The sequence below is a fragment of the Oxyura jamaicensis genome, chromosome 6 (assembly GCF_011077185.1).
Source record: "Oxyura jamaicensis isolate SHBP4307 breed ruddy duck chromosome 6, BPBGC_Ojam_1.0, whole genome shotgun sequence".
NCBI classification, from domain to species: Eukaryota; Metazoa; Chordata; class Aves; order Anseriformes; family Anatidae; genus Oxyura; species Oxyura jamaicensis.
Genome location: NC_048898.1, coordinates 3,368,300 through 3,392,967, shown reverse-complemented (window position 1 = coordinate 3,392,967; position 24,668 = coordinate 3,368,300). Strand labels below are relative to the sequence as shown.

Here is a 24,668-nt window from a genome sequence, read left to right as displayed (position 1 = left end):
CCCCCCCCCCCCCCCCCCCCCCCCCCCCCCCCGGCCCCCCCACTCCTGCTCTCTTCGCCGCGCGCCGCCGCCGCGTCGCAGGGCGCCTGCGCGGAGCGCGCGCTCGCGCCGCCCCGCCCCCGCCGCTCCCCTCCCCTTCCCGCCGCTCGCCGGCCCGCAGCCAATCGGGAGCCGCCTCACCTCAGCGACCGTGGGGAGCGGGAGGGGGGGGGGGTGGGCGGGGCGGGCGTGGCCATGGCAACGGCGCGGCGTTGCGCGTGCCGCCCGGCCCCGCCGCCAACGGCCGTCGGCGCCTCGCCTGGGGGGCGCTGGGTCCGTTCCCCCCCCGATTTCAGCCGTAATTCGCCGCATAAAAGCTTTAATTTGCGGAAGGCCAGGCCCGTGGGTGCCCAGCACAAGCACGCGCCCCAAAACACTCCTCAACGCCAGTGAAGCGGTTCAGTAGAAGCAGCCCCGGGTCGAAGCCTCGCACGGGCTGTGGTGGTATCCCCACAGGGTGTCGCTCCCTGCTGAACGCCTGCTGCCAAAGCTTCCGACCCTCAACCCTGCCCTCAACCCTGCCCAAGCGCCACTTGGCACGTAGTGCTGCTGGCACGTCTCAGCCACCTGGAAAATCCAGCAGGAAAACTGTATATATAGCCTGCTGGCTACATAGGTGCTGTGTATACAGTGGCTGGTTTAATCTGACCGGGAATTTACCCGATTATTTCTCAAATACTTGGTGGTAGTCGCTAGTGTGTGTTTCGTACCTGGTGTAGGTGTTACCCTGCCTTGCCTCTGCCTTGCATTTGACTGGGGACGTGAGGAGGAACAGCTGGAGTTTGCTTTTCTCCACCCGTGTTGCAACAGTTTAGTTCTGCATTGCACAGACTAAGCTTTCTTTTCTTTGTTTCCTGTGACTTTTCTTTCTGAGAGAAAAAAAATAGACAGTGGGGAGCTTGTCTGACCTGATGCAAGAAGGGACCTGAGGAACAGGAGGGCGCCTTCTCCTCTGTCCCCTCTGTCAGGCTGCTGACATCACGTACAAGAAACAGCTTCTGCTTTGGGCTCAAACAAGCGGATTCTGATCTAGATACTTTCTGATCAGCTTTTAAAAATCTTATATTTGTTCTGTTTAACAACTCCGTTCAGGAAAAAAGAAAAATCTGTTGATGTGTCGCAGGCATTTGGTAGTGCACTGAGCTACCTGGGGGGCACCCATGCTTTCTTGCCAGATCTTGACCTGTAAATCTTGCTTCCTGGCCAGCTTTTCCACTTGAGGCTCATTTGCACATCACAATCTGTTCTTGGGTCCCCGCATTAGTCTTTTTTGAAACGTATTTGAGTTCTTACTGCCTAGGTGTCACTCTGGGGTTTTGTACTTCTGCGCATCGATGTAGGAAGGGCTGGAAAGTGGTTTTAAGGTTGTTTTGGTAAACCTCGATATGTGGGATGCAAATCATGGGGCAGTCTGGTGTTTGGGTGTCCCTGTGGAGCAGTGCTTGCTCTCTGCAGGTGACCGTGATGGGGGGGTAGTGCGGGCAGTGGCAGAACCTCCACGTGGCCAAAGCAGATCCACCTGTGAGCAGGGAGAGCCCAGCACCCTGAAGGCAAAATGAAATTGTCATTGGTTGCCTTGGGCTCTTGGGAAGACGCAGTTCCCAGAGCAAGGCCCAGCTTGCAGCGGTCTACCTTATTTTCATCATATTGTAGAGAGCTCCAGGAGATCTGGTAGCTATTAAATCCCCCATAGCAACACAGGGGTGGTGGAGCTGTGAAGAGTAGGAGTGTGCCGTGACCAATTAGGGGATTGGAAGCACTAATTGCTTTAAATTGCCCAAGCCTCATGATGTCACGGTAGCCAGATATAGATGCAGTTTTTCCAACTCAGTGAGGATGGACTTCATGTACATGCCATGGCTGTGTTTTTTTTTTTAATGGGGACTCTATTTTTTTAGGGCAAACCCATTGCATCAGTTGGCAGTAATTAATGTGGGTAGACTTGAGTGCTTTTCAACTGACAATAAGCTCTTGACGTTTAGCAGCATCACCTGTAGACAACAATGAGGAACAGCAGTGCTCACCTTGTAGCTCTTTTGCTGTTGGCAGCTTTGGAGCAGTCCAGGCAGGTGCATCATGTAAGTGGTGTCAGGTATGAGTTGATGTGCATCCTCCTGGGTCAAACAGGTCCCTGCCAGGGGGAGAAATGATCCTGGCCCCCGGGACCTCGCTGTGGACAAGATGTGGCTCTTTTGTACAAGATAGTGAGGACTGATGTTCATGTGAGCCTGGGAAGTGTTGCCTTAGCATCCACTCTCTAAGATACCTGGCATAGGTAGCTGACTGCCGTAGTGCATCCTGTTTATTTTTTCAGGTTCACATTAATTGTATTCTAGCAGATCTGACTATGCCATAGCTTGGTGTTTTCTACCAGAAATCATCTGTAGGATACAAGACAAGAACAAAGCTTCAACATGTTTCATGTGTACCCTGGCCCATGTACATTGCGAAGAAGAGGGGAAGAATGAATGATAGCAGAGTTTTGAAACTTGTGCTGTTCTGAGGCTTAAGCAAAATTCTGCAGACGTACCTGAACTGGTACCTGCAGTGCATTTGGAAAAATGTTTGGGAATCCAAAGGTTGCTTTGGCAGCAGGGGGCAAAAATGGCTGAGAATAGCGGACGCTGAAGGAGATAAGGAGAGAATGAAGGCTTAGAGACAAAGGTGGAAAGTTCAATGAGGCAACAAAGGAATGAGCCAGAAGTGTTTAATTATACACACAAGTGTATATAATGTAGCGGTGTGCCCTGGAGCAGTGTGCTTAGTTATGCAAACATGTTTTGATTTTCTATCACGGAGATCAAGTACAACCACTGTGTTTTCTGTGGATGCAAACCTCGTGATGTTTGCCTTTTTTTTTCCCATTGATTTATAAGTAACTGGGATTTGGTACTAGAGCACATATGTGAGAGGCTAGCTTAATATGATTTAGACGCATGATTCTTTGTAGTGTGCTCCTTCAGTAGGGCTCTGTGTAAGGATTTCAGTGCAGAACTGAAGTGCTGGGTGCTGAAACTGTCCTGGTGTTGCAGGAACTAGATCATAGGCTGGTGCACACGTTTATTAAGTTTCATCTTAAAATGAGATACTGTTGCTTGTGTTTCTCAGAAGGCTGATCTGCAAGTTTGCTCCTCTGGCTAGAAACCGAGATCCCAGCCTATGTTTGCTGGTTAATTTCAGTGTCAGTTACCACAAACTGAAAAGGATGCTTTGTGAAGGTTAATCAGTAGCACAATATAAAATTGGGAGGTTATGCAGGGTTTGTGAGAAGTAGCAAATTTTGTCAATGGGGGCAGGGTGAAGGGACCTCGAGAGATGACCTTGTCCAGCCTCCTGTCCTAAGGCAGGTCCCACGGTACCTCGGTGACTTGTTGTAGATTTCTCGCCCCTCTGAAGTTGTGCTGAGGGAGAGGTGCTGCCGCCTTCCAGTGATGCTGTCACAGAGCTTTTCCCATCTTTACCACCTTTGAAGCAGTCGTTTATGTCTCCAAAGACCATTATTATGTCTTATTTCCTCTTTCTGTTCAGACTTTCTGTCAGGCCTCTGGCCAACCTCATCACACTCCCGAGGACCCCCCTTTTGGTGCCGTATCTGAAGCACGGAGGCCTCGGCACGAAGCTTGCCTTTCCACATCAGTTCGGTCCTACACAACCGATTCCTCCTGCATAAATGTACTTTATTCCCATTACACGGAAATTTTGGTTCACTTGGGTGTGTTTGAAGTGGCCCGTGCTGTCTAATCTCTGCTGACAAGCAGCAGTGTATGAGCTTTTTACCACCACTTGTGACTGCGGCCTGGCGGTTTCTGTGGAACTCGGGACGGGATGACGAGCAGCGTAAATTTTGATGTCCCTACGGCTGATGGGTTTACTGGTTTAATCTTTCCCAACTTCTATGCCCACATAATGTATCGCAGGCGGTAAGGAAAATGATCTGGCTGATAGACGAGGAGACACCCGGGTTTTGTAGATCCCTGCGGGCCTTGCAGTGGTTTTATTTCCTTGGCGTAAGTGTTCGGGTTAGATTGTTGTAGAAACCCACCCTGGAATTAGGCTGTTAGGGATGAGCCATTTTCTGTGCACGCCTGGCTGTGCTGGGGACAGGTGACCCTCTTTGGAGGATCACAAACGAAACACAGCTTTGTGCCCTCCTCGAATAAATGTTGATGTCCCCAGGGGCCTGCAGTGCTGCCGAAGGCCTTCTTTCGGATGGCTATTTAAAATGCAGATTGTGATTTAAAAAAATAATAATTACGTCACCACGTAAAATTGTCAGTACTTTTTAGATTATCTCCTGCCTTTTGTTTCCTTGTTAAACTGAGGTGAGTGAATGCCGGGAATTAAGCAGCTGTGCCTTCGTTACCAGAAATGCCATCTGTGGCAGTCACGCTCCTCGCTGGCTTCAGAGGAGAGCATCTTGAGCTACTCTTTGTGTGCCAAGATGGGCTCTCAGCGCAGAAAAAGCCCATCCCGAGACAGCTGGGTGGACCGAAGAAAATGGTAGCCAGTCCTTCTGAGATGAGAGATTAAAGAGAATTCTTTAATCCTTTAGATCCATGAAGGAAGGCTTCTGCAGCCCTCTGTAGATGCTGTGCAGGTGATCCGGAGAGAATTATTAAAGCAATGAGGTCTGCGAGCTGCCCCCTGGGGCTCTGTTCTTGAGGCCAAGCGGTGAGAGGGGAGGTGCCTGAAGCACGGCTGTTTCTCTGCTTCTCCTCTTTAGCCCGACATGCTAGATTTTCTGTATAAAAGACCCCTGAGGAAGCTGTATTTGTGGGTATTTTTTGTCTTCTGCTGTGCGAGCAGCACAACTTCCTCTAGTTACAGGCGAAGGTGGCATTAACATCTGCCTTTCGGGTTGCTTAATGCTATTCATTGCCCAAGTTCTCAGCTGTTTGTAGCTTGCTGAACTTTAAAATCAACATTGAAACTTGCCATGCTGTGGCTGCCTGCCTTCCTGAGAGTTGTTCCTAGGTTGTGTATTTTGTTTTTAAAGACTCGTTTCATGTACACTGGATTTTTGTTATGTTTTTAATTCTCCGAACATTATTTCTGTGGTATTGCTCTCCTGGCAGTGTGGCAGTCCAAAAAAAAAAAAAAAGCTATAGCACATGTTCCAATTGTTTGGATATAAATAAATGGTGCCTCAGCTTTATCAGGTATTGAGGCTGCATTTGGATTTCTTTCTTCCAGAAGAACAAGATGACGATGTATGAAAATGTTTCTCACATCCTGAACACCAACCCTATTTCTTTTCTCTTGCAGCTTTTGGTTTGGAGCAAGCGAATAAGAATCACCAGCAAGTTGAAAAGCACAGAGCTGCAAGATGTCGGGCCGCAGCGGGAAGAAGAAAATGTCCAAACTGTCACGCTCCAGCAGGGCCGGCGTTATTTTCCCCGTGGGGAGGATGATGCGCTACTTAAAGAAAGGAACGTACAAGTACCGGATAGGTGTTGGAGCACCGGTTTACATGGCAGCTGTCATAGAGTACCTAGCAGGTAAACCAAGAACCCCACACTGATCAGACCCTCGTGTGCTGATCGTGCACGGCAGCCTGGGGTGCCTGTGGGATGAGATATGAAGGTGTTCAGCACTCTGAAAGTCTGGCTCTGAAAGGGCAGGATATGTATAAATTCGCTTAAAATGCTCAAGGAGATTAATTTGCTTCTTGAAGAGGCTGAGGATGGAAATTTTTCTCCTTTAGAAGCATTGTGCTTGATCACTAGCTGGGCTGCTTGTTCTTTATTGCTGCTCTACAATAGGTAGTTTGAGAGAAAACTGAGAGGTTTGATACGGTTGGATATGAATAACAGTAGAGAGGGGAAAAAAAAACCCTCACTTCGTACATCTGTAGCGTGTTTGAAGTGAACAAACTGTTTTGTTGGCTGCAATTTTCCTTGTGGAGCAGTGTCAAAGTGTTATGAGACATGGAGGTGGTGCATTTGTATTTAAAAAATAGTTTGGCTTGCTTGGATGTATAAAGAAACTGTCAGGATTTAAATCTTCCTACACACCTTGTGGGTTTTCCTTTGCTTTATGAAAGTGACTTCAGAGAAAGGGGCAGGTGTTACTGTGATGCCAAGTGCTGTGATATTCCGTGGTGTGTTGTAATATACTGCGGCATTCTGGGCCATCCTATGAACGTATCTGCCCGGATTCGTATTTAGGTGTGGGAAAACAGCACCTTGCCAGATTGTCACACCGCCTGGCAGAGAGAGGATTCTAGGTCAAGTTACTGAAGTGTTACAGATCAAGACTGAGGTGCATTAAAGAATCTGTGAGGAGTTACAAGCCTGGAATTAGTCGAGTGGGTTAATGTTTCAGGAGTGTAGTGGCACAGAAGAAGCACGCGTGGAGCCTGGTTGTCCGTATAACAGTACTCCAGTCTTTATGTAAACACTGCTGTCTTTTTACACACCAAAACCTGTTCTCTCATAAAGTCGTTAAAAGCACTATTTCCCTTTAAAGGTGATAACTTGACGTTACGTTTCTGATGATGCCTGATAGCATGTTACAGAAACTTCCACCTTTGTGTTGGTTAATTGCAGGACCAAAATAAAATGTTGCTTATGTGGAAAAAACATGAACAAAACTTTTAAGCTTGCATTTGGGTTTACCTCCAGCTCCTTCAAGAGTTAAGTACAGAGCTGGTTTTAAACTAGAACGCCCTTGAAAAGCAGAACAAAATCCAAGATGGTGAGCACATCTCCCACTTTTTTTTTCAATGCTGTGTAAGAGCTAACACGTTTGTATTTTTCAGTCTTACTTCATCATAGAGAAGGATCAGTTCTGCAAGTGAGTTTGGAGGAGCCCTTTTGCTTTGTTAAGAACATCACTATGCTCATATTTGCACGATCCACTTTCAGACGTTAAAAATGAAGTCTTATAAGTGCAGAAATCTCTCTCTCAGTGGAGCTGGTGCAGTTGTGCTGTTCCAGGGAAATCCGTGGCTCGTGGAGCTTCCTTAACTGCGACACGGAGTGCTACTCAGCAGAGGTGCTTCAGAGCTGGAGGCAATGTGGAGGCAGAGGATTCATAGCTCGTACAGCTCTCCTGCTCTGCCCACGCTGCTTTTCAACCTTGTTTTTATTGCTGGGCCCCTGTATGTTTTCTAGCGGGGGTTGAGACTGTTAGGATTGCCGTGAATATTGATTCCTCTAGCAAGGTGCGTTTGCTTTTCGATACCATTGATCATGAATTGCTTAGAAGTCACCTACAGCCATAGGTTGTCTGGGTGTGACAAGAGGAACAGTATTACACGAATTTTGGCAATTGCCCTAACTTCTGTTATTGGATAACATGTTCCTTAGTGACTGCTGACCTTCAGTCTCGGGAGAAACGCTTTTTTTCGATTTCCCAGTCCACAGGCCCACAGCCTTTAGAGGAGTTTCCTAGAATAAACATCTGGAGAAGCTTGTTCTCTGAGCTGTCACAGTTATTACGAGGTGTATGAATAAATTGCCACATTAGTGTCTGTTGCATGCAGCACTTCCATAGCGCAGACCCAGTTACGGTAAGCCTTTCAGAACCTACAGCACAGCACCGTTTGCCTGTTGGCTGAACTAGAACAATATACCTTGGTTCTGGTTCTGCTTCTGGCTAGTAAATGCAGTTAAAGTTAAATGATTAATATGGTAAGGACAGATCATGTGCAGGCCTACACTGTGTTTTAGGAAAAAAAAAGAATGTATAGTCAGCCAAGCAAGAGAACTGCTAGATATGTAGGCTGGGGGCCCACATAAATTGTAAGGGAATGTTATTTTAAGCTGCTTGGTTCAGCAGAGAGAACCCTTGCCCTACCCTGTATATATTGTGAGGGCAGAGCAATATTTCTGAGCAAACACCTATTGTTTGTGGATTTCCAAACCAAAGTTTCTGTGCTCTGTCCAGAGTTTTGTTGGAAAAGATTACGAAGATGGATAGCTTGATTAAAAAGCAGCGTTGGAGTGTGTGACCCTGCTGATCTAGCTGTTCCCAATGTGTGTGCATTAATACATAATACTGCATTTTGGGATGCCTTTAGAAACAAGAGGTTGTTGTCAGACAGGGTATTTTATATCAAACTGGTAGCATTTCTTAACATTATCTGGTGCTTCCTGTTTTAAATCTGTTTGATGATGTTTTTGTCATCACATGGTGACTACTTGGGCTGAAAGCCTGCACAGAGGGGAACTGCTTCAGGCTAAATCTGAGGGAGTGGGGGTAAAAGGGTGGAGAACTTCAACCCTTTCACTGAAGTGGGCTGAACAGTTTTCTTTTGCCATGTTAAAGCATTCATGAGAACTTTCCCCCTGATTTTTTATTTTCTGCTTTTAAGCAGAGGCTTTTTTTGCTTTATGAAAGGTGAAGGGTGGGGTCTGCCATCCCAAAGAACTTGGCTCTGTTTGGCCAAGCTGTAACTTTGAAAAATCACAGATTGCTCACGCTCAGCAGCAACTTCTTTGATTTTAACAGCTAAAATCTCCGAAGACTTAGGCTGGAGCCTGCTCAGTAAGGACCTTCTCAGCTCCTAGTGCTTCCCAGACTGCCAGTGCATCGTGCCCGCAGCCTCTCCCAGCTCTGACGTGAGACAGGAGCATGCGTGGGCCGCCCCACACAGTGACTGAGCCCATGGCTGCAGGTGCTCAGAAGGACTTTCCCCTCTCACTGCTGTCCCTGGCTGCCCCTGGTCACAGCACTGAGAGCAGGGAGCGTGTTTTCTGTGGTCTCAGTGGTACCAGGCAGCACAGAGCTGACAAAAGCTGCATGGAGGCGGGTGGCAAGAGGTCTGGGACGGGAGATGGAGGCAGAGAGGCCCTGGCTGGGAGTAGGAGAGGCTAATCCTGCTTACTGGCTGTGAGCTGGGAAGGGCTGGAATTAAGTGGATAAACATCCCAGATAAGGGAGACTGGGGTCAGGGATCAGGTTCCAGATTGTTCAGGGAAGGAGGAACAGTTAGTAACATTTTGGGGAGCTGATGGTTATGGGAGAAGAATGCTGGTGTTAGAGGCAGCTGAGTATGGCTCTGGCTGGTGGGGAAGTTAAACTGAGGGCCAAAGGGGGAAATAAGTGGCAGAGGGTGTCCAAAATGATACACACAAAGCTGAACAGAAAGTTGCAAAAACAGGGCATAGGGCATGGATCAGATGGAGGGAGGTGCTGCTGGTGAAGAATCTAGAAAGGAAGATCGAGTCTGAGAAGAGTGGACAGAAGGCAGAAATGTCCAGGGAAGGAAACTGAGGTGGAAGTCTCAGGTGTAGGCTGCCTAGGAAAGGGGAATGGGCTGTGGAGCTGGGAAAGCAAGTCACAGCTGGGAAATGGGTAGGGTGGGCGAAGCAGGAGGTGTCAGATTGGACCAGAGCTGTCTGACGTCTATCCAGGACGTAGGATGGACTCTCCCTTGCATGTAATTTGTCAGTGGAATTTTGTCAGGAATTTGTGTTACCCTGAAGCACTGAGCCTCTTGACTAGCATCGTCCAGATGGTGCATGTACACCTTGGGCATCCTTATGCCCCGCCACCACGTGGTTCAGTCTGCCTTTAGGCTTTCGTAGGCGTTCTCTGTGCTGCAAGCCGCTAGATCACCTTTTTTCCCTTTGTTTGCAAGACAGATTGTGGCTGCAGCCCACTGCCGTTGTCAGCACCGAATGTGAGCTTTGGCTTATCAACTCCGTTGTAAAAATGCCAGCAATCACTGCAGTGTATCTTGAGAAGAGGTACTTTTTAACCTCGACTGATTAGTTAATATGCGGGGATCTAAAGCTTTTTATTTTTATTTTATATTTTTTATAATCTCTCTATCCTATTTCGTATCTTAGGCTTGAAAGTCATATTGCAAAACTACAACTTAATTCCTATCCAGAAGCTTGTGTTTACTGGAACAGTGTTGGGCTCCACTGGCTTCAGAGTCAAAAAAAAATCATGAAAAAATGACCTCGGTTCTCGATTTCTGGACTTTGCAGCACGCGCGTGCCAGACTGTGCTGCGAGTGTGTGCGGGGCTGACTGCGGCTGTCATCGTCCGAGTCAAACATCGGCAAAATGTGTGCCATAAAGCACCTTCCAAAACGTAGGCAAAGAATACAGATGCGTCTTGCTTAGGAAGCAGAAGAGATGTGAACGATGTGCTGGTGAGTGGAACTGATCGAGGTGGCAGTGGAAAGCCACGGTCTCTAAATTAGGGAAGAAACAACGCCAGCAAATGCTTTCTCTTTCAAAGGACATCGACTGGCACGCTCTTCTGTCTGGCGTGCTCATCTGCCATCAAGAGACAAATGGAGCAGTTTCTTTTCCACTTGCCAGTGGAGGACCAAAAACTCCATCTGATGCATCTTGTCAGAGCAAAGGTATTAGTGGGCAGATTTGTACGTGGTAGCATAACAGGAACTGTCAGAGCTTACCTTGGAGGGGAAGTGGAAAACCCGATAACCTGTCTGAAATCCTTCTGCTTCTGTGATCAGTAGTTCTCAGTTATCTCCCTTATCGGTCCAACTGAGCACTTCACAAAAGCAGGCTGGGCTCAACTGACCAAATGACTTTGGCCTGACTGTGATGCTTTTAGTTCGCACGCATTCCAAATCTGTTGATCCATCAGCTAAGGAAACCTCTCTTTCTCCTGGATGTTACAGGATGAGACAGCGGCATCCTGTTCAGGTCATAGCTTAGCTGCTGCTTGTGTTGGCTGCAGGACAGCTAGGTTCTTCCCTGGTCCTAAGGACTTATCAAACAGGATTAAGAGGGTCTACTGAAAAGGCTTAAAACCTGCTTTTTGGGATCACTTAACTTTTGCAAGATCCAAACACCAGCGCCCGGTCATCCTTTACTCTCTTATAGCCAAAAGTCCAAGAAACTCCACTTTTTTATAAGGGTAGTTGCAGAGGGTGAGATTTGTCTTGATTTTTTAAATATTGATAATGTGATCACCTACATAGGAACTTAATCACCTAGGTGCCGTGCAGAGTCAGGTCGGTTCTGGACATGGTTCTGCTACCTATGTTCAGTTTCTTTCTGAGGCCACGGTGAAATGCAGAGTGCACAAATGAGCTAGTTTGCTTCTAGCCATCTGTGCTGAAGATGTCTGAATTGGAAGTTAAGCTTCCAGCGTGGAGGCTTCTTGTATGGATTTTGAATCTTGAGGGAGCCAAATTATTTCAGAATTCACTTTAATTCTTAATGTCTGCTGTTGAGAGGACATAACATAAAACCAGCTTATGTCTGAGAATATCCAGATGCCTGATTTCAAGAGAGCTTGCTCCAGTGAAGGACTTCATTATAGGAGTTATGTTCTCAGCCTGCAGTCTCCTTAGAGTTTAGATGACCTCAGCTGTCGAGATGTTTCTACTGGAAACATAAAGCAGTTTCTTTAGGGATCTGTTCTTATCAGCAGAGGATGCGATAACTGCAGCCTCCAGATTTGATTGTTTTTTCCTTTTTTGCAAATGCCATTTTATGTTCTTAAGACTGAGTCCCTGCCTTCGTTCCGAAGTCTCCAGCATTCGAAAAATATGCGTATAGACAATCATTAGAAGGAGGTAAGGCAATTATGTACCTATGCAAATAATTGGCATCCTTTGGTAAGTTATTTATATGCATCGTCTGCGGTCTGCCCTACATCATCTCTGTCTTGGATTCCCTTCTTCCTGGTGTCCTGTGGTAGATGAAAAGTGCCTGGCGTTTGAGTGTTCTGCGTTTTTTGCTCTCAACATTAGGCAGAGGACACTTGAGTGCACCATCAGGATGCTGCTGGCCAAAGGACCCAGAACCTGGGGGAGTGGGGTGAGCACACGGTTAGCAGGATGTGCTTGTTGTTGGCACATCTGAAAGAACTTCAGTTCCCATCCAGGTAAGTATGTTGTTTTTTTTTTTTTTTTTTTTTTTAATTCCTGCTGCAATTTTCCTCTGCTGTCAGCGTAAACCTGCACAACCCCCTGGAGAAGTATGGGTCTCCTTTCTTGCTCTCTGCTGATCTGCACACTGGATGGCAATCTGTTACTGCTGTCTGCTACTGCGTTAGCTCCACCGACAGAGGTCAGGGATCTGCAAGCACCAGCCCGGCAGCCCCATGGGGGTGACCATCACTGGACAGTGCAGGATCTCTTTTCCATCTCCTTTAAAGTCTAGGTCAGACACCTCAGAGTTGGGAAATGCCAGAGCTGAGGTTGCTGGCCCAGCTTTTATTGTAGACCCACTGTGGTGTTGTCTTGATCCTGTTTTTGACTGTCTGCTCGCTGCTTTTTCCTCAAGCAATTCGCTGAGAACATGCACACAACTTGAAACAATGGCTCTTACATCTCCAAGTTCAGTTAAATACGTGTGCTCTAGCAGTGAAAGCTGGATGACAAGTAGGCACTTTTGTTATTCTAACAGAGCGAAATTGAAAGCTTGTATTTTTCCCATGAACTGAGAGCTAAACCTCTTGTTGAAATCCTTTGGATTTTAGCCAGAGAGCATTATGCAGATTCCCACTAGACTTTCCGTGGAAGTTCTTTCTGTAAGAGTTACGGTTCTTCCTATAATTGATGAAATGGGAGTGAGATATCATAACAGAGAGCTGGTGGACTATAAGTTTCTTACTCCTGTTATTGACAAATGTAAAAACAAAAACAAGACAGGGGCACTTGATACCTTTTTAAATGAAATAAGGTGCAAATACGACTTTTGATGGTTATTTGGAGCAAAATGTTCCCTTCTCCTTTCTTCTTGGTGCTTCTGTAGAGTTCTTACATGAGAAATAAGTCATAAATACAGCCTAAATTGCTGTATTAAGTAAGCAGGTTAAGTAAGTTAATTATGCTGACTGCTACAGTTTGCTTGTCTGTTTCCTTTATACCAATTAGCAAACCCTCAGCGACTTCAGTCACTGTCTAAAAGTTACAGCAAAAGTAGAAACACTTTTGGACTGACCGCCTGTTCCAGGAGACCTAGAGAACTTTCTACCAACAGATCGTGCATTGAAGCTCTCGTGTTGTCTCTGCTTGCATCTAAGTCAAACCTTCTGTATCTTGTTCTGAAATGAAGCTTCTCACAGATTTTTTCAATGCCCTTTAATACCGAACTGCAGCATCGCCTGGCTAGTTTGTTGGCTTTCAAAGTACTTCTTTAAATGCACCTCAGTCTTTGTCTTACCTGGTCCTCAGAATCCTTGCTGTTTTGTCACAACTTTCTGAACTAGGTTTGGGGTTTCACTGCATGCTTTGCTGTTCTGTTGTTACAGGGTTACTGCTAAATTCTGGGCTGCCGATGTACATTTTTATAGGCTGTTTGTTCTTTTTTGAAAGAGAATTCTGACTTGGGAATCGTAAAAGAAGTTATGTGAACCAAGCTTAGCATATTTTCTGCTAGCTGTCCTTTAGGAAATTAGGAAGAACAAATTATGTATTCTTAAAATATATGGAGTGTTGTTTGGTTTCTGCATTTCCAAAGCAAAGATCATTTAAATCGGTAAAACACCCCTGAAAAGGCAAATAGATAGGAAAAGGGAACGTAAAACGAGTATACAGGGTGTACAGAAGTTTCACTTTTATTACTCATTTTTATCTGAATGTGTTTTGCAGCTGAAATTCTAGAACTAGCAGGAAATGCAGCGAGAGACAACAAGAAAGGAAGAATTGCCCCCAGGCACATCCTCCTGGCAGTAGCAAACGATGAGGAGCTGAATCAGGTACTCCTTTACATTGCAGTGCGAGTGTTATCTGCTGTAGCATGAATGAAGCTGCTACCAAGACAGTTAGAAATACTAGCCTGACATACGAAGGAAACACAATTGTTAAAGTAGAAGATGACAAGATGTTGCCAACCCAAATTAAGAGCCAAAAAAAAAGGCTTCTGTGATATTATATCTGAAATCACTTGGATATAAATTTTGTTGCTTCCACAGCCTGTGGGTTGTGGTGAAGTGGGAGAACTTGATGCTTAATTTTTAACTTGGTGATATCTGATACTTAACAAAAATATGCAAGACAGACGACCTTTTCCAAAAGCTGGAGAAGTGTGTGTGTGTTTTCTATTATGCTGTCTGTGAGGCCCGTCTTGGCTGGGGAGCTGGCTCACACTCTGCTCTAGCTGTGTCCAGCACTGCCTCTCCTTCCATATGTCTGAGTCTTGTTAGCACACAGACTGGTTTTTGCAGTGTGTTTTGACTCTGAGGATCACTTGTGGAGGGAGGAGAGAGGTCATGGCATGGGCTGTGAATTGCAGCATTCAGGGCTGCTGGACAGCATCAGTCAGCATCAGAGGACCTCTTCTTGGATGGCCCTGTGTAAAGATGGATGACATCACTCACACCTTGAAAGGCTCCTGCGCCGAGTTTGTCTGCTTTAAATAATGAAAATGTGATGCCCATGAAGTCATCCAGCTCTGTTTTCTGTTAAGGAAACTGAAAACTCAAAACAGAGGTGATGAGAGAAGGAAAAGAATTGGAACACTACCAGCCCGTTCCTTGCACTGTAAAACTGGTCACTGGCCTGTGGAACAGATCTGCTCTCAGTTAGGATCGGCCAGGTTTTGTCCTCTGTGTAAATACTGCTGCCCGTTCCTGTTGTTTACCCCTGCAAAGCAGGTTCTTGGGTCTTATGCTTACTTCCACTGCATCTGCCTTCCTGTGAAAGTGGTCGACAGCCCTCCTCCAGCAGCACTGTGGTGCAATTTTTATTTACTTTTTTAAAGTAGCCTGCAAGTGCTTGTATCTTCTTACCCTCACTCACTGCGTGCGAGTCACCAAGGTGTGCTGAAAGACCAGCACTGAAAGACAGAAAAGAGACTGATCTGTAGAGTAACAGAGTTCTCTGGGATATGCTGATTGACCTTGCTGGGACTTGCCAGGTTTTTTCTCTAATTGGGCTTTCTTGTGATACGCAGAAATGCTACAGTGCTTTAGGAAGTGTGGGCTGTGTGTTTGTGTATGTTACGGAGTCAGCAAAAATTGCTTGAGTGCAGACTTAGAGAATCTGTAATGAGCTCCTTTCTGGTGCTTTTCCTTGCAGTTGCTAAAAGGTGTGACTATTGCAAGTGGAGGAGTCCTGCCCAGAATTCAGCCAGAGCTCCTAGCCAAGAAACGGGGTGCCAAAGGCAAGTCTGAGACTATCCTCTCCCCTACTCCTGAGAAGAAGGGAAGGAAATCCATGGTGAGCAAAAAGAGTGGGAAGAAGGCAAAGTCTAACAAAGCCCGGACACCCAAAAAGGTAAGCATCCTCGATACGTAAGAGAACGTTTGGATCAAAACCAACTGAGATTATCAGGAAGAATAAACTGGTGCCTCTGCATTAATTGTCTGTCACAATTGGAAATAGGAGGTAGGAACTTATTTCTCTAAACTTAGAAATAAAGGGGAAGATGCTTATCACAGTATTTTTATAATGAATTTCTATAACAAAGCCCTTTAAATCTTCAAGGAAAACTTTTCAGGTATCCATGTCACCCTCTGCAGTACCTTCTTGGTAACTGTAGAATTTTTACCTCCACACTAGCGGTGTAGCAGTGAGCTCTAGCTTCTAAAATGCAGGGAGCAGCATTTAAAATCATTTTCTGTTTGAGACATCTCACACCATCAGCCTTTCACAGGCTGTTAATTTTTTTTTCACTGGAGGACTTGCCATGACATGGAACATACATGTCATTTTTGACAAGCATTTTGTTTCATATATTCTTAGCTGTGCTATTACATATCTTTTTCTTAAGAGTTAGGAGAAGAATAAGTGAATTGGAACTTGACCACTGCATCTTCCCTCATGGTTGCCCATCCTCTGTCACCATCCAAAATGGTTTAATTTGGTAAAGCAGTAACCCAGATCAGTGCTCTTTCTTTGTCATTCCAAAGCTTGTATGTTAAAACATTGCTAAATTTTGATTAGGCTAGGATTAAATCATTTTAAACTTTGACCTAAACTTTTTAAACTTCTTTTTGTTAAGCACATCTTCCTGGAGACCTCTAAGCTTTGATACATCTCTGTAGTTGAGAACGTGTAGAAACAACTTTTTAAAAGAAAGCAGAGTTGCGTATTAATTAGGATAGGATGCCTCTGTACTGAATTCATCTACCACCTTGCTTTGAATTGTGCACGTGCAAAGTCTGGGACTTGTTAAGAGTTAGCTTCCTGACTTATCCTCAAAATTTAGTTGAAGGTGTGCTCCAGCAGCCCAGGTAGCAGCAGGCTTCCTGCTTCTGGAGCTAGGCTGCCTGAAGGAATGTGTCTCACAAAGGGGGTTTTGCATTCAACCTTCACCTATTAGCTATCTCATTTAGTCGTTCCATCTGCTTGCATGGAGGTGTGATGGCTCCCTTCTCTCAATAGGGATTGAGATTTATGAATCATTATCTGAGGCTTACGGTTTCTTTCAGATGTTTTTTTTCCTTCAGATTGGAGCATTTGTCGGGGTTACTGATGGATTCAGTGTGAGCTCTGTTCTCTTAGCTGCAAAACCAAACGCACTAGCACACACCCTTCCATAAATACAACCTTAATCGTCAGTAAAACCACAGGTGGAGGTGTGTGCCCCTGACACTCAATGTCTACAAACGTATGTAAAGCCTCAGATGAACCACTGATGCTTTAGCGTTTTATAGACAGTGAAGACCTCTGTTATTACATGATCTTTGGGGAGTAAAAAGCTACGAGTAATATCTGAGAAGATGAAATTTGTATTAACTCATGAAATCTGTTACTGAATAACGTTAGGCATTCATTTGCATTCAAGAGTTTTTGTTTCTCTTCCCCAAATTAGAATAAACAAAAGGACAACGAAAAAGAAGGAGCTTCAAATTCAACATCTGAAGATGGACCCGGGGATGGTTTTACTATCTTGTCCTCCAAGAGCCTTGTGCCAGGACAAAAGGTAAAGCAATTTATGATTTAACAGATTGGGATCATAGCAAAGGAGCCTAGTATAAACAGAAGGATGCTTTAAATCTAATACCAGTAAAAAGTCTTCTCTGCCTTCTTCCTTAGTGGTCCCAAATTTAAGGCCAGAACTTACTCAAGTCATAGGTGGGGCAGAGGATCTCAAAATATGTCTGCAGATAAAAGATTTCCAAGAATAACGCTAGTCAGCCTCTCTTCTCTAGAGACTGATTTCTTGGCTAAATCTATAGTAGAGTTTTGTTCCATTTGGACTTGTCTGAGTGTCTAGCATACTGCCAAACCAGGTTTAAACTTCTAGGCTATTTATCATTTATTAAAAAATAAACTACAGTTCTGGGCTAAGCCTGAGGATCAGTCATCAAGTTCCACATACTAGTTTGTGCCAGAAGCCTGACCACTCCATCTGAAAGTGGGCCGTGGGGTGCCTCTCTCACTGTTGAAAGTGATCAAGCCTGCTTCTTCATCTCAGCACAGACTGTGGCACCCTGCCTGGCCAGAACTGCAAAACTGTCCCATCAAAATACCCACGTAAGTGGTATCCAGCCAACTGTCTGCCCTATTCTTTCCTTCCTTATATAGAATAGTAAAGATTTTGTATTACTGATTTTTCAGGTAGTAGGATCATCTGGAAAAAGTGTTCTTCCTGAACTTGCTTCTGTAAGTCCCCTGTACTGATGTACCCTTATGAAGCAGTGCTTAAAAATTCAGCCTACCTGATCCCATCTCATAATAAACTAGTGGTTTAGTTTATGCCAGATGCATACTAGATCCAGAAGACTGCTAAAAGCATTAATCTTGCTAGCTGGATGACACCTGTATCTCCTTTGTTCAGTGCTGTCCTAAGTTCCTTCAGACCCTGTGCAGCTTCCCCCTTTCTTCTCTAAAATGGGCAGTGTTTATTTTTCTTATTAGGACATAAATTCTGTAGCTTAACTTGTAAGAAATGAGGTGTATCGGGCACACGTTCAGCAACTGTAAAGTCTTTTCAATAATTTCTAGGATTTCTGTCCTCTGTTGCTGCTCAAAGTGATGAGGCTGTGAGATTTGGGGAGCAGCCTTTTTTGGGTTCCTTAAGACATCAAGTTTTGGCCAGTTCTTGTGTCCTGATGCATGGGTGGGTAAAACATTCCTTGCTTTATTTACATCAGGAGCTGAAATGAAATTAATTACATGGGTGGTGAAGTCTGTATGGATCAAGATAGGGTCTAGCCCATTGGTAGTGGTTCCCCTGCAAGTAGTTTACTGGGGACAAGTGTTTCTGTAGGGGACAACCTTTTATTTTTAGTATTTTTCTCTTTAAAAAAAGAGAGCATTTTTTCTTCAAAGTGTGATGCTACGACATTCATGAATCTAATAGCAGAAGTTTCCTCTGGAACAGGCTTCCAAGCTGTGGGCACATCGTGAAACATCAGAACGGTGTACAGACTAATTAAAGGTTAATAACATTCACAGTAACAATCAACTGTACAGTAACATGAATACACTACCATTCTGTGAATTGTGAATCCAGCCTTTTTTTTATTTCTTGGTATGAAAGTAATTTCACACACAGATTGCTAATTTGATTCTTTTTACTCTCATTTCCTTATCTTGCAGCTTTCTCTGACACAGAGTGACATCAGCCATATTGGCTCCATGAAGGTAGAAGGCATCGTTCACCCTACAACTGCTGAAATAGACCTCAAGGAGGAGATAGGTGAGGTCCTGCTACGTGCAGGGGAAAAAGAAAAATTTCAAGTTGCAACGGCAGCTGGTCTACTAGCTGCCTGCTAGGATTCCATCCAGTTTCATCTGGATTTTCCCCAGGCCATAAAATATCACTGAACACTTCTAAAAATCAGGCTGGAACTGAGTAGATGTAATATGCTAATCACTAATTTATCCTTTTTTTTTAACAATGATGACTAACAACAATGAAAACACAGATGATTTGTTGCTGCACATGTGCAGTAAAGGTGTAGATAATCATTATTCCAGTCTTTATTGGGTTATTTTCTTTTTTACATTTGCTTCTGGAAATTCTGTGAGGAAAATTATGTACAGTAATAACACTTGTAGTTATGCTTTTCCTTATAGGATTTTGTATGCTTCAGAAATACCCACGTACAAAGCCTTTTACTGCTCATGTGATACAAGGAAATATTATTACTGTGGTGTAAAACAGGGGAATTGCCATGAGGGAGGTAAAAAAGATACGCAGCACAGAGGGGCTGAATCCACTAGCAGGCTTTTTGGTTCCTTGTTGTATACAGTCAGTCATTGAGGTCTTCACTGGCATCCCAGCTGTGTTTATTTCAGAAATTGTTTCAGGAAAGTAGTAGTGTTTGGATGTTGAGTTGATTTAGGAGACTGAAAATCTGAGTCTGGAAAATTCCCCTCTTCACTTTTTTTTAACCATAAGCCAAAGGAGGTCAGCATTCTTACAGAGAGGTATGTTAATGTGCGATATAACAGAGAAGTTTTTTGTGAAAACAATAAAAAGTTAACAATCTGTGGCTGATAGCGGCAAGCGTAAACATCAGCTGCTGCTGATAGAGGGGGACATGACAATATGTGCACAATGTCCTTTTAAATCACATAGAGTTGTTTTGTTTTGCTGGTAACTCGAAGCCAAGGCCTTTTGCTCTGTTTCCTGGCAGGCAAGGCTTTGGAAAAGGCAGGAGGAAAAGAGTTTTTAGAAACAGTGAAGGAGCTTCGCAAATCTCAAGGACCTTTGGAAGTTGCTGAAGGTAAAAAGGAGATTATGCTTTGTTTGTGGAAATGGCTTGTTCACTATGCACTTTTCTCTTGGCATTCAGAGCTGTTCTTGATTATATATGTGCCTCTGCTTATGTGATGCAAACGTTTGTTTCTTCTTCGAAATTGTTGCTGGTACAGGCTGCCTGTTCGGAGGCAGGAGAGGGGAAAAAGGGAAGATGGTTAGGATACCTCTGCGCTGTGCACATCCTGTCTTTGGGCTTTTAGGTACCACCTAAAAAAGTTACGGCAGGATGATTTGTTTACCTTTGGCAGTTTCTGTCCGTGGGAGCCCAAGTTATGGAAAAACTTGTGCTACCACCTCCGTGCCTCTTTCTTCTCCTACTTGTACCGCATTTCGTAGAGAGAATTAGCTCTCAGTCGAACCTGTGAGCTGTATGAGCAATTCTAGTTTACAAATTACCCTGATTTATGCATATTTGATGAACAATGTAGTCAGAGCAACTACCTCACTTTGAACACCAATAATCCATAGAACATAATCCATAATTATGTTCTATAATCCATAGAACTTGCGTGGTTTTCAAAGAGCTGCTCTTCTCCCAGGCATTACAGCTACAATATAGAAATACAAATCCCAAAAGAGCTCCCTTCAAACGTTTAACGCATCTGTAGCAGTGAATAGTTAAGGGCTTGAGATGTCTTCCTTTGCAGACAAACTCAGCCAATTCATAGGAGTTGAATATGGGTGAAGATGGGAGAGGTTACAATACATCTTTTCGTGCCTTATGTGGTTTAGTACCTCAGAGCACTGAAAAAATGAACGTCTGTACGTTGCTCCTTCAGTTAAAGGCCTGAGGCTTCTCTTCTGGTTGAAATTTAAGCAGTAAAGCATTAAATAGAATTCTTCTGTGATGGTGAACAAGTGAATAAATCCAAGTTTTTCATCCTTTCGGCAATAATTGAGTGGATAATTTCTGGGTGTTTGACCTGATATTCCCAAGGCTTAAATTTTAAAAGTGCTAAAAGTCACAACTGCCACAAAAGCAAACTGATGCTGTGCTGTGGGTGTTGCAAGCCCTGAAAAATGAATCTGAGATTGCTAATTGGCTCTTACTGGTGGCTACTTTTCAATAACCATCTTTGATTTCTCAGGTTGTTGTCTGAAATTACCAGTCCCTGAAGGGGATCCAAGTATTACTAACCCCCTGGAGCTGTACGGATGTTGCAGAATATTGGTGCAAAGCACTCAGATAAGGCTGTGACAGCAGTGCAGGAATCTCTATTGGGGAATTAATGGCATTGGATTCAGTGCAAGGTTTTGATACTTTGCATAAAAAAGAAGATGCAGAGGCCATGCTGAATGAGAAAGCTATAAAATATTATTGAATAACTCTTAACCAAGTGAGCCCGGGTTCCTTAGAGAATAAAGAAACAATTGATCACACAAGTAATGATAATACAGTCAGATTGTGATTGCAAGTGAGTCAGTGTGCCTTATTTTCATTCCTAATGTATTTCTTTTGGGAGAGGCAATGGAATTAAGAAAGTACTTTGGATTGAGAAGTCCTTGCAGGGTGATTTCTTTTCAAAACTAAATGTCGTGTTTTCCTTTGATAGCTGCACTTACTCAGTCTAGCGGCCTAGCAGCAAAGTTTGTCATCCACTGTCACATCCCACAGTGGGGCTCAGACAAGTGCGAAGAGCAGCTTGAAGAGACCATAAAGAATTGCTTAACAGCTGCGGAAGACAAGAAGTTGAAGTCTGTGGCTTTCCCCCCTTTTCCCAGTGGCAGGTATGACTTCTTCTGCATAAGAGGATTCTGAGTTGTGTAACAATTGTATGATTAGCTATCAGAGATCTGCTGCTGTGAGAGAGAGCCTGTATGTAGAGAAATGAGCGTACTCTCAGGAGAGGAGAGCTGAGCTGACTAGGAGTACAAGAATGAAAGAACATTTTTATGTCCCTTCATTTTACTGTAGTGAATCTCAGTAAAGCTCCACTGGTATTAATAAGGTTATGCTGGCACCATGCTGAAGGTAAGTGATGCTTCTTGAGCTAGGTAAATGCAGAATATTTACTTAAGTCATCCCAAGAGTATATTTTAAATATACTAGTCACACAAATGCTTTCTTTCAAAAGAAAATCACTGATTCTTCAATAGAGTTCTGCTCTAAAAAGGCAACTGTGACACCAACTGTAAAGCTTCCCATTTCTTTCTTAATATTTAGCAAATAAAATGTACTTGACTAAGAAATCCAGGGGTGGCGTGCTTTTTGCTTTGTTTTCGTTTTGGTTGGTTGGTTTTGCAGCTGACTGTTTGGTCTCTGAACATAAAAAAAGCCGTGCGCAAGCCTCACTAATGACAGAAGTTGTTCTTTCACAATAGGTTTTGCGCTCTCATGAATAAGTTGAAATGTAATTACTGGTTTTCTTAGTGATGCCAAAGGAATAGGGTATGTAGAGCACCGTCCAGTTGCATTGGCCCTGTAGTGAAAGTAAAACTGTTTTGACCAGTGAAATCATCACATCTCACTGAGTAGAGAGGAGGAGTAAATGCCATTTTTAGACAGATGCTTTTCAAAACAACAGTATTTTTATGGACCAGGGTAAAAGAGTAGAGAGGCAATGTACTTTTACATAAATTGCTTTCCTTTACACACAGATACATTTTTGTTTTATTTTTAGTGTTCAGTCAAAGCAAAGTGTGATAAATTGTTCTATTCCTTCTTTATTAAAGTTCACCTTTCATTCTGTGAATTTTCCTTCGGTCCTGTCTTAGGAACTGTTTACAGTAACTGATACAATGTAGGTAAGGAAGCAGTTGATGGGATGGCTGAGTTGTGCCAGGGCTTTTCACCCGTATAATCTTGTCACAGAAAGTAGAGGAAAGCAACGTAAAACTGCTCCGGATGCTATTAAAGGCATTGTGGTTTTTCAACTGTGAGCATTTTAGGCACTGGATTGGCATATCTGTGTTCTGGTGTGGCCCCATCACTGGAGATCTTTGAGGATAAGTTAAGACAAACTTAAGTGAGAAGCAGCAGAGTTGTATGTGACTCTGCCCGAGAGTAAGGGCGTGGTTGTTCTGGCTAAAGTTTTTGGCATGCATCTGACTTCCTTTGGAGCATTATCACAGAGCAGAATCTAAATAGGAGGCATTAAACTTGGGAGCAAGCAGCAGTTATACTCAACGCCTATCTGCAATCTCCGCCAGGTCTTAACTCGCCTTGAGACAATTCAGTGTGCCCCAGTACAGTCTCACCCAGACTCTGGGAGCTGTTTGGCTTTTTACATGCTTATGTAGCAAGGGAACTACATCCACGCTCTTTGGGGTTGTGAAGTATCACAGCCATTGTCAGGCAGCAGAGAAACTCCAGCAGGGAATGCCAGAGAGTGTCTTTCCCTCCAGATCTCAGCGACAGATAGACACATGCGTGATTTTAGGAAAGGGATGCAAATCTCTTTGGTGTCAGACAAGTGGAGACCTTCCTAAGCACAGGCATAGTGTAAGGCATGGTGTTTCACGAGGTATGCGTCAAGTTCAAGTAGAACAGTACTTGAAATTGTTTTTATTGCAGTCATATTTCGTATAAACAAAGATGAAAAGCTGCTGACCTTCACAGTAACTACTCTGGGATGAAATGAGGGTGAAGGAACTGAGCTGCAGCTGAACAGTTTTGTGAGTTGAAAAGGGAATACGAAGCGATTAAGATACAATAAAACTGAAGTCTCAAGGCCATGGGCCTGGTGCTCCAAGAAGAGTCACAATTCAACACTGCTTGCTGTAAAATTTGGTAGCTTTTGTTAGTTAGTAGGCTGGAGAGTATTACCATAAACAACTGAAGGAAGGAATGAATCTTGGTTGGAGGTTGTAACTTCAATTGTTTTCGCTGAAGTCTCAAGCAAAGTATTGTTAGTGACAGGGAAAGCAAGTTGGAGGTCATCTTTTTAAAGAAATTTTGTTTTCAACTAAAAAAAAATATATATCCTTGAGCTTTTTAGCTTGCCTGGCATGGCATAGATTAGTTTGATTCTAAGGCAGAGTGTTTAAAATACTTTGTGTGGTTATAAAGCCTAGAAGCAAATTAAACCGGTAGCTATGCCAGCAAGGAAGCTAACACAGCAGCAGATGAATATTGTTAGCAGAACCTTGGGGTTTGCTTCTGGGCTGTGCGTGTGTTAAAACCGTAACCGATGTTGTCTTAACAGCGGCCTGTAGCGGGTATGGCTATGGTTTGTTCCTTTCGGCACCACGTGTGCACAATGCTTGCACAGGTAGCTGACACTCTTGTTTTGTTTTCTTCCCCTGTCGCACAGAAACTGCTTCCCAAAACAGACGGCAGCCCAGGTGACTCTCAGAGCTATTTCCACCCATTTTGACGGCACCAGCTCTTCCTCCTTGAAGAACATTTACTTTCTGCTCTTCGACAGCGAAAGTATTGGCATCTATGTGCAAGAAATGGCCAAGCTAGACACTAAGTAGCAACGGCAGCCAAATGAAACTTTATTTTTCAACAAACTTGAGTAGCATTGAAAGCATTAGAGGTGGGTTTTATTTTTTCAATGTGGTGAGGAGGGGGAGTGGTAGTAGTGTGATGTGTCGTGACTTGATGAAGAGCTGTGACTAGAGGTGAGAGGGGTTTAGTCCGATTTCTTCATGCTCTCAGCATCCTCTAGCCATTGATGTCACCTTAAGCAATTGAGTTACCATCTCTTTTTCAGGAGTTTTAGTGTCCCTTGTTACTTTAGTTTAGAAGTTTTTAAAGAGTAACTTCAGTTTAGATTTGTAGTGATGAATTTTTTCACACACAGAGTTTAGAGAAAGCTCTTAAATATTCTGCTCCCTTTTCCCCTCCCTTGAAGGTATATGTTAAAATTCTGCCTCCAGCCCGCTGGGGGGTGGGGGGGAGGATTTTAGAAGTGACGCATGAGGAGCTTCTGTTTTGCTTTTAATTCACAATAATCTCTGTAATTACTGAGAATATTTCATGTTGATTTTGTTTGTTTTATAAGAAAAAAAGAAAAAGATGTGTCAAGTGTGGTTATTGTTATAAACCCTACTTTTGCTCTGGAAATTTCTCACCTTAAAAAAAAA

At 44.0% G+C, this 24,668-nt stretch overlaps 1 protein-coding gene across 2 annotated transcripts in view; it reads left to right on the top strand.

Moving 5' to 3' along the window:
* LOC118168878 (core histone macro-H2A.2) overlaps nt 1–24,609 on the top strand; it is a 25,625-nt gene extending 1,016 nt beyond the window's left edge. Inside the window, exons 2-10 of one of the 2 annotated variants that reach the window (XM_035329583.1) lie at nt 2,696–2,703; nt 5,305–5,537; nt 13,571–13,677; nt 14,999–15,196; nt 16,737–16,847; nt 18,470–18,569; nt 19,513–19,602; nt 21,191–21,365; nt 23,891–24,609. In XM_035329583.1, the coding sequence (XP_035185474.1) occupies nt 5,366–5,537; nt 13,571–13,677; nt 14,999–15,196; nt 16,737–16,847; nt 18,470–18,569; nt 19,513–19,602; nt 21,191–21,365; nt 23,891–24,056 (1,119 nt within the window). In that variant the 5' untranslated portion in view covers nt 2,696–2,703; nt 5,305–5,365 and the 3' untranslated portion in view covers nt 24,057–24,609. Of the gene's footprint in view, nt 1–2,695; nt 2,704–5,304; nt 5,538–13,570; nt 13,678–14,998; nt 15,197–16,736; nt 16,848–17,872; nt 17,988–18,469; nt 18,576–19,512; nt 19,603–21,190; nt 21,366–23,890 lie in introns of those variants that run through there. The other variant, XR_004751829.1, reaches the window with a different exon arrangement.
* The last annotated feature ends 59 nt before the right edge of the window (nt 24,610–24,668 follow it).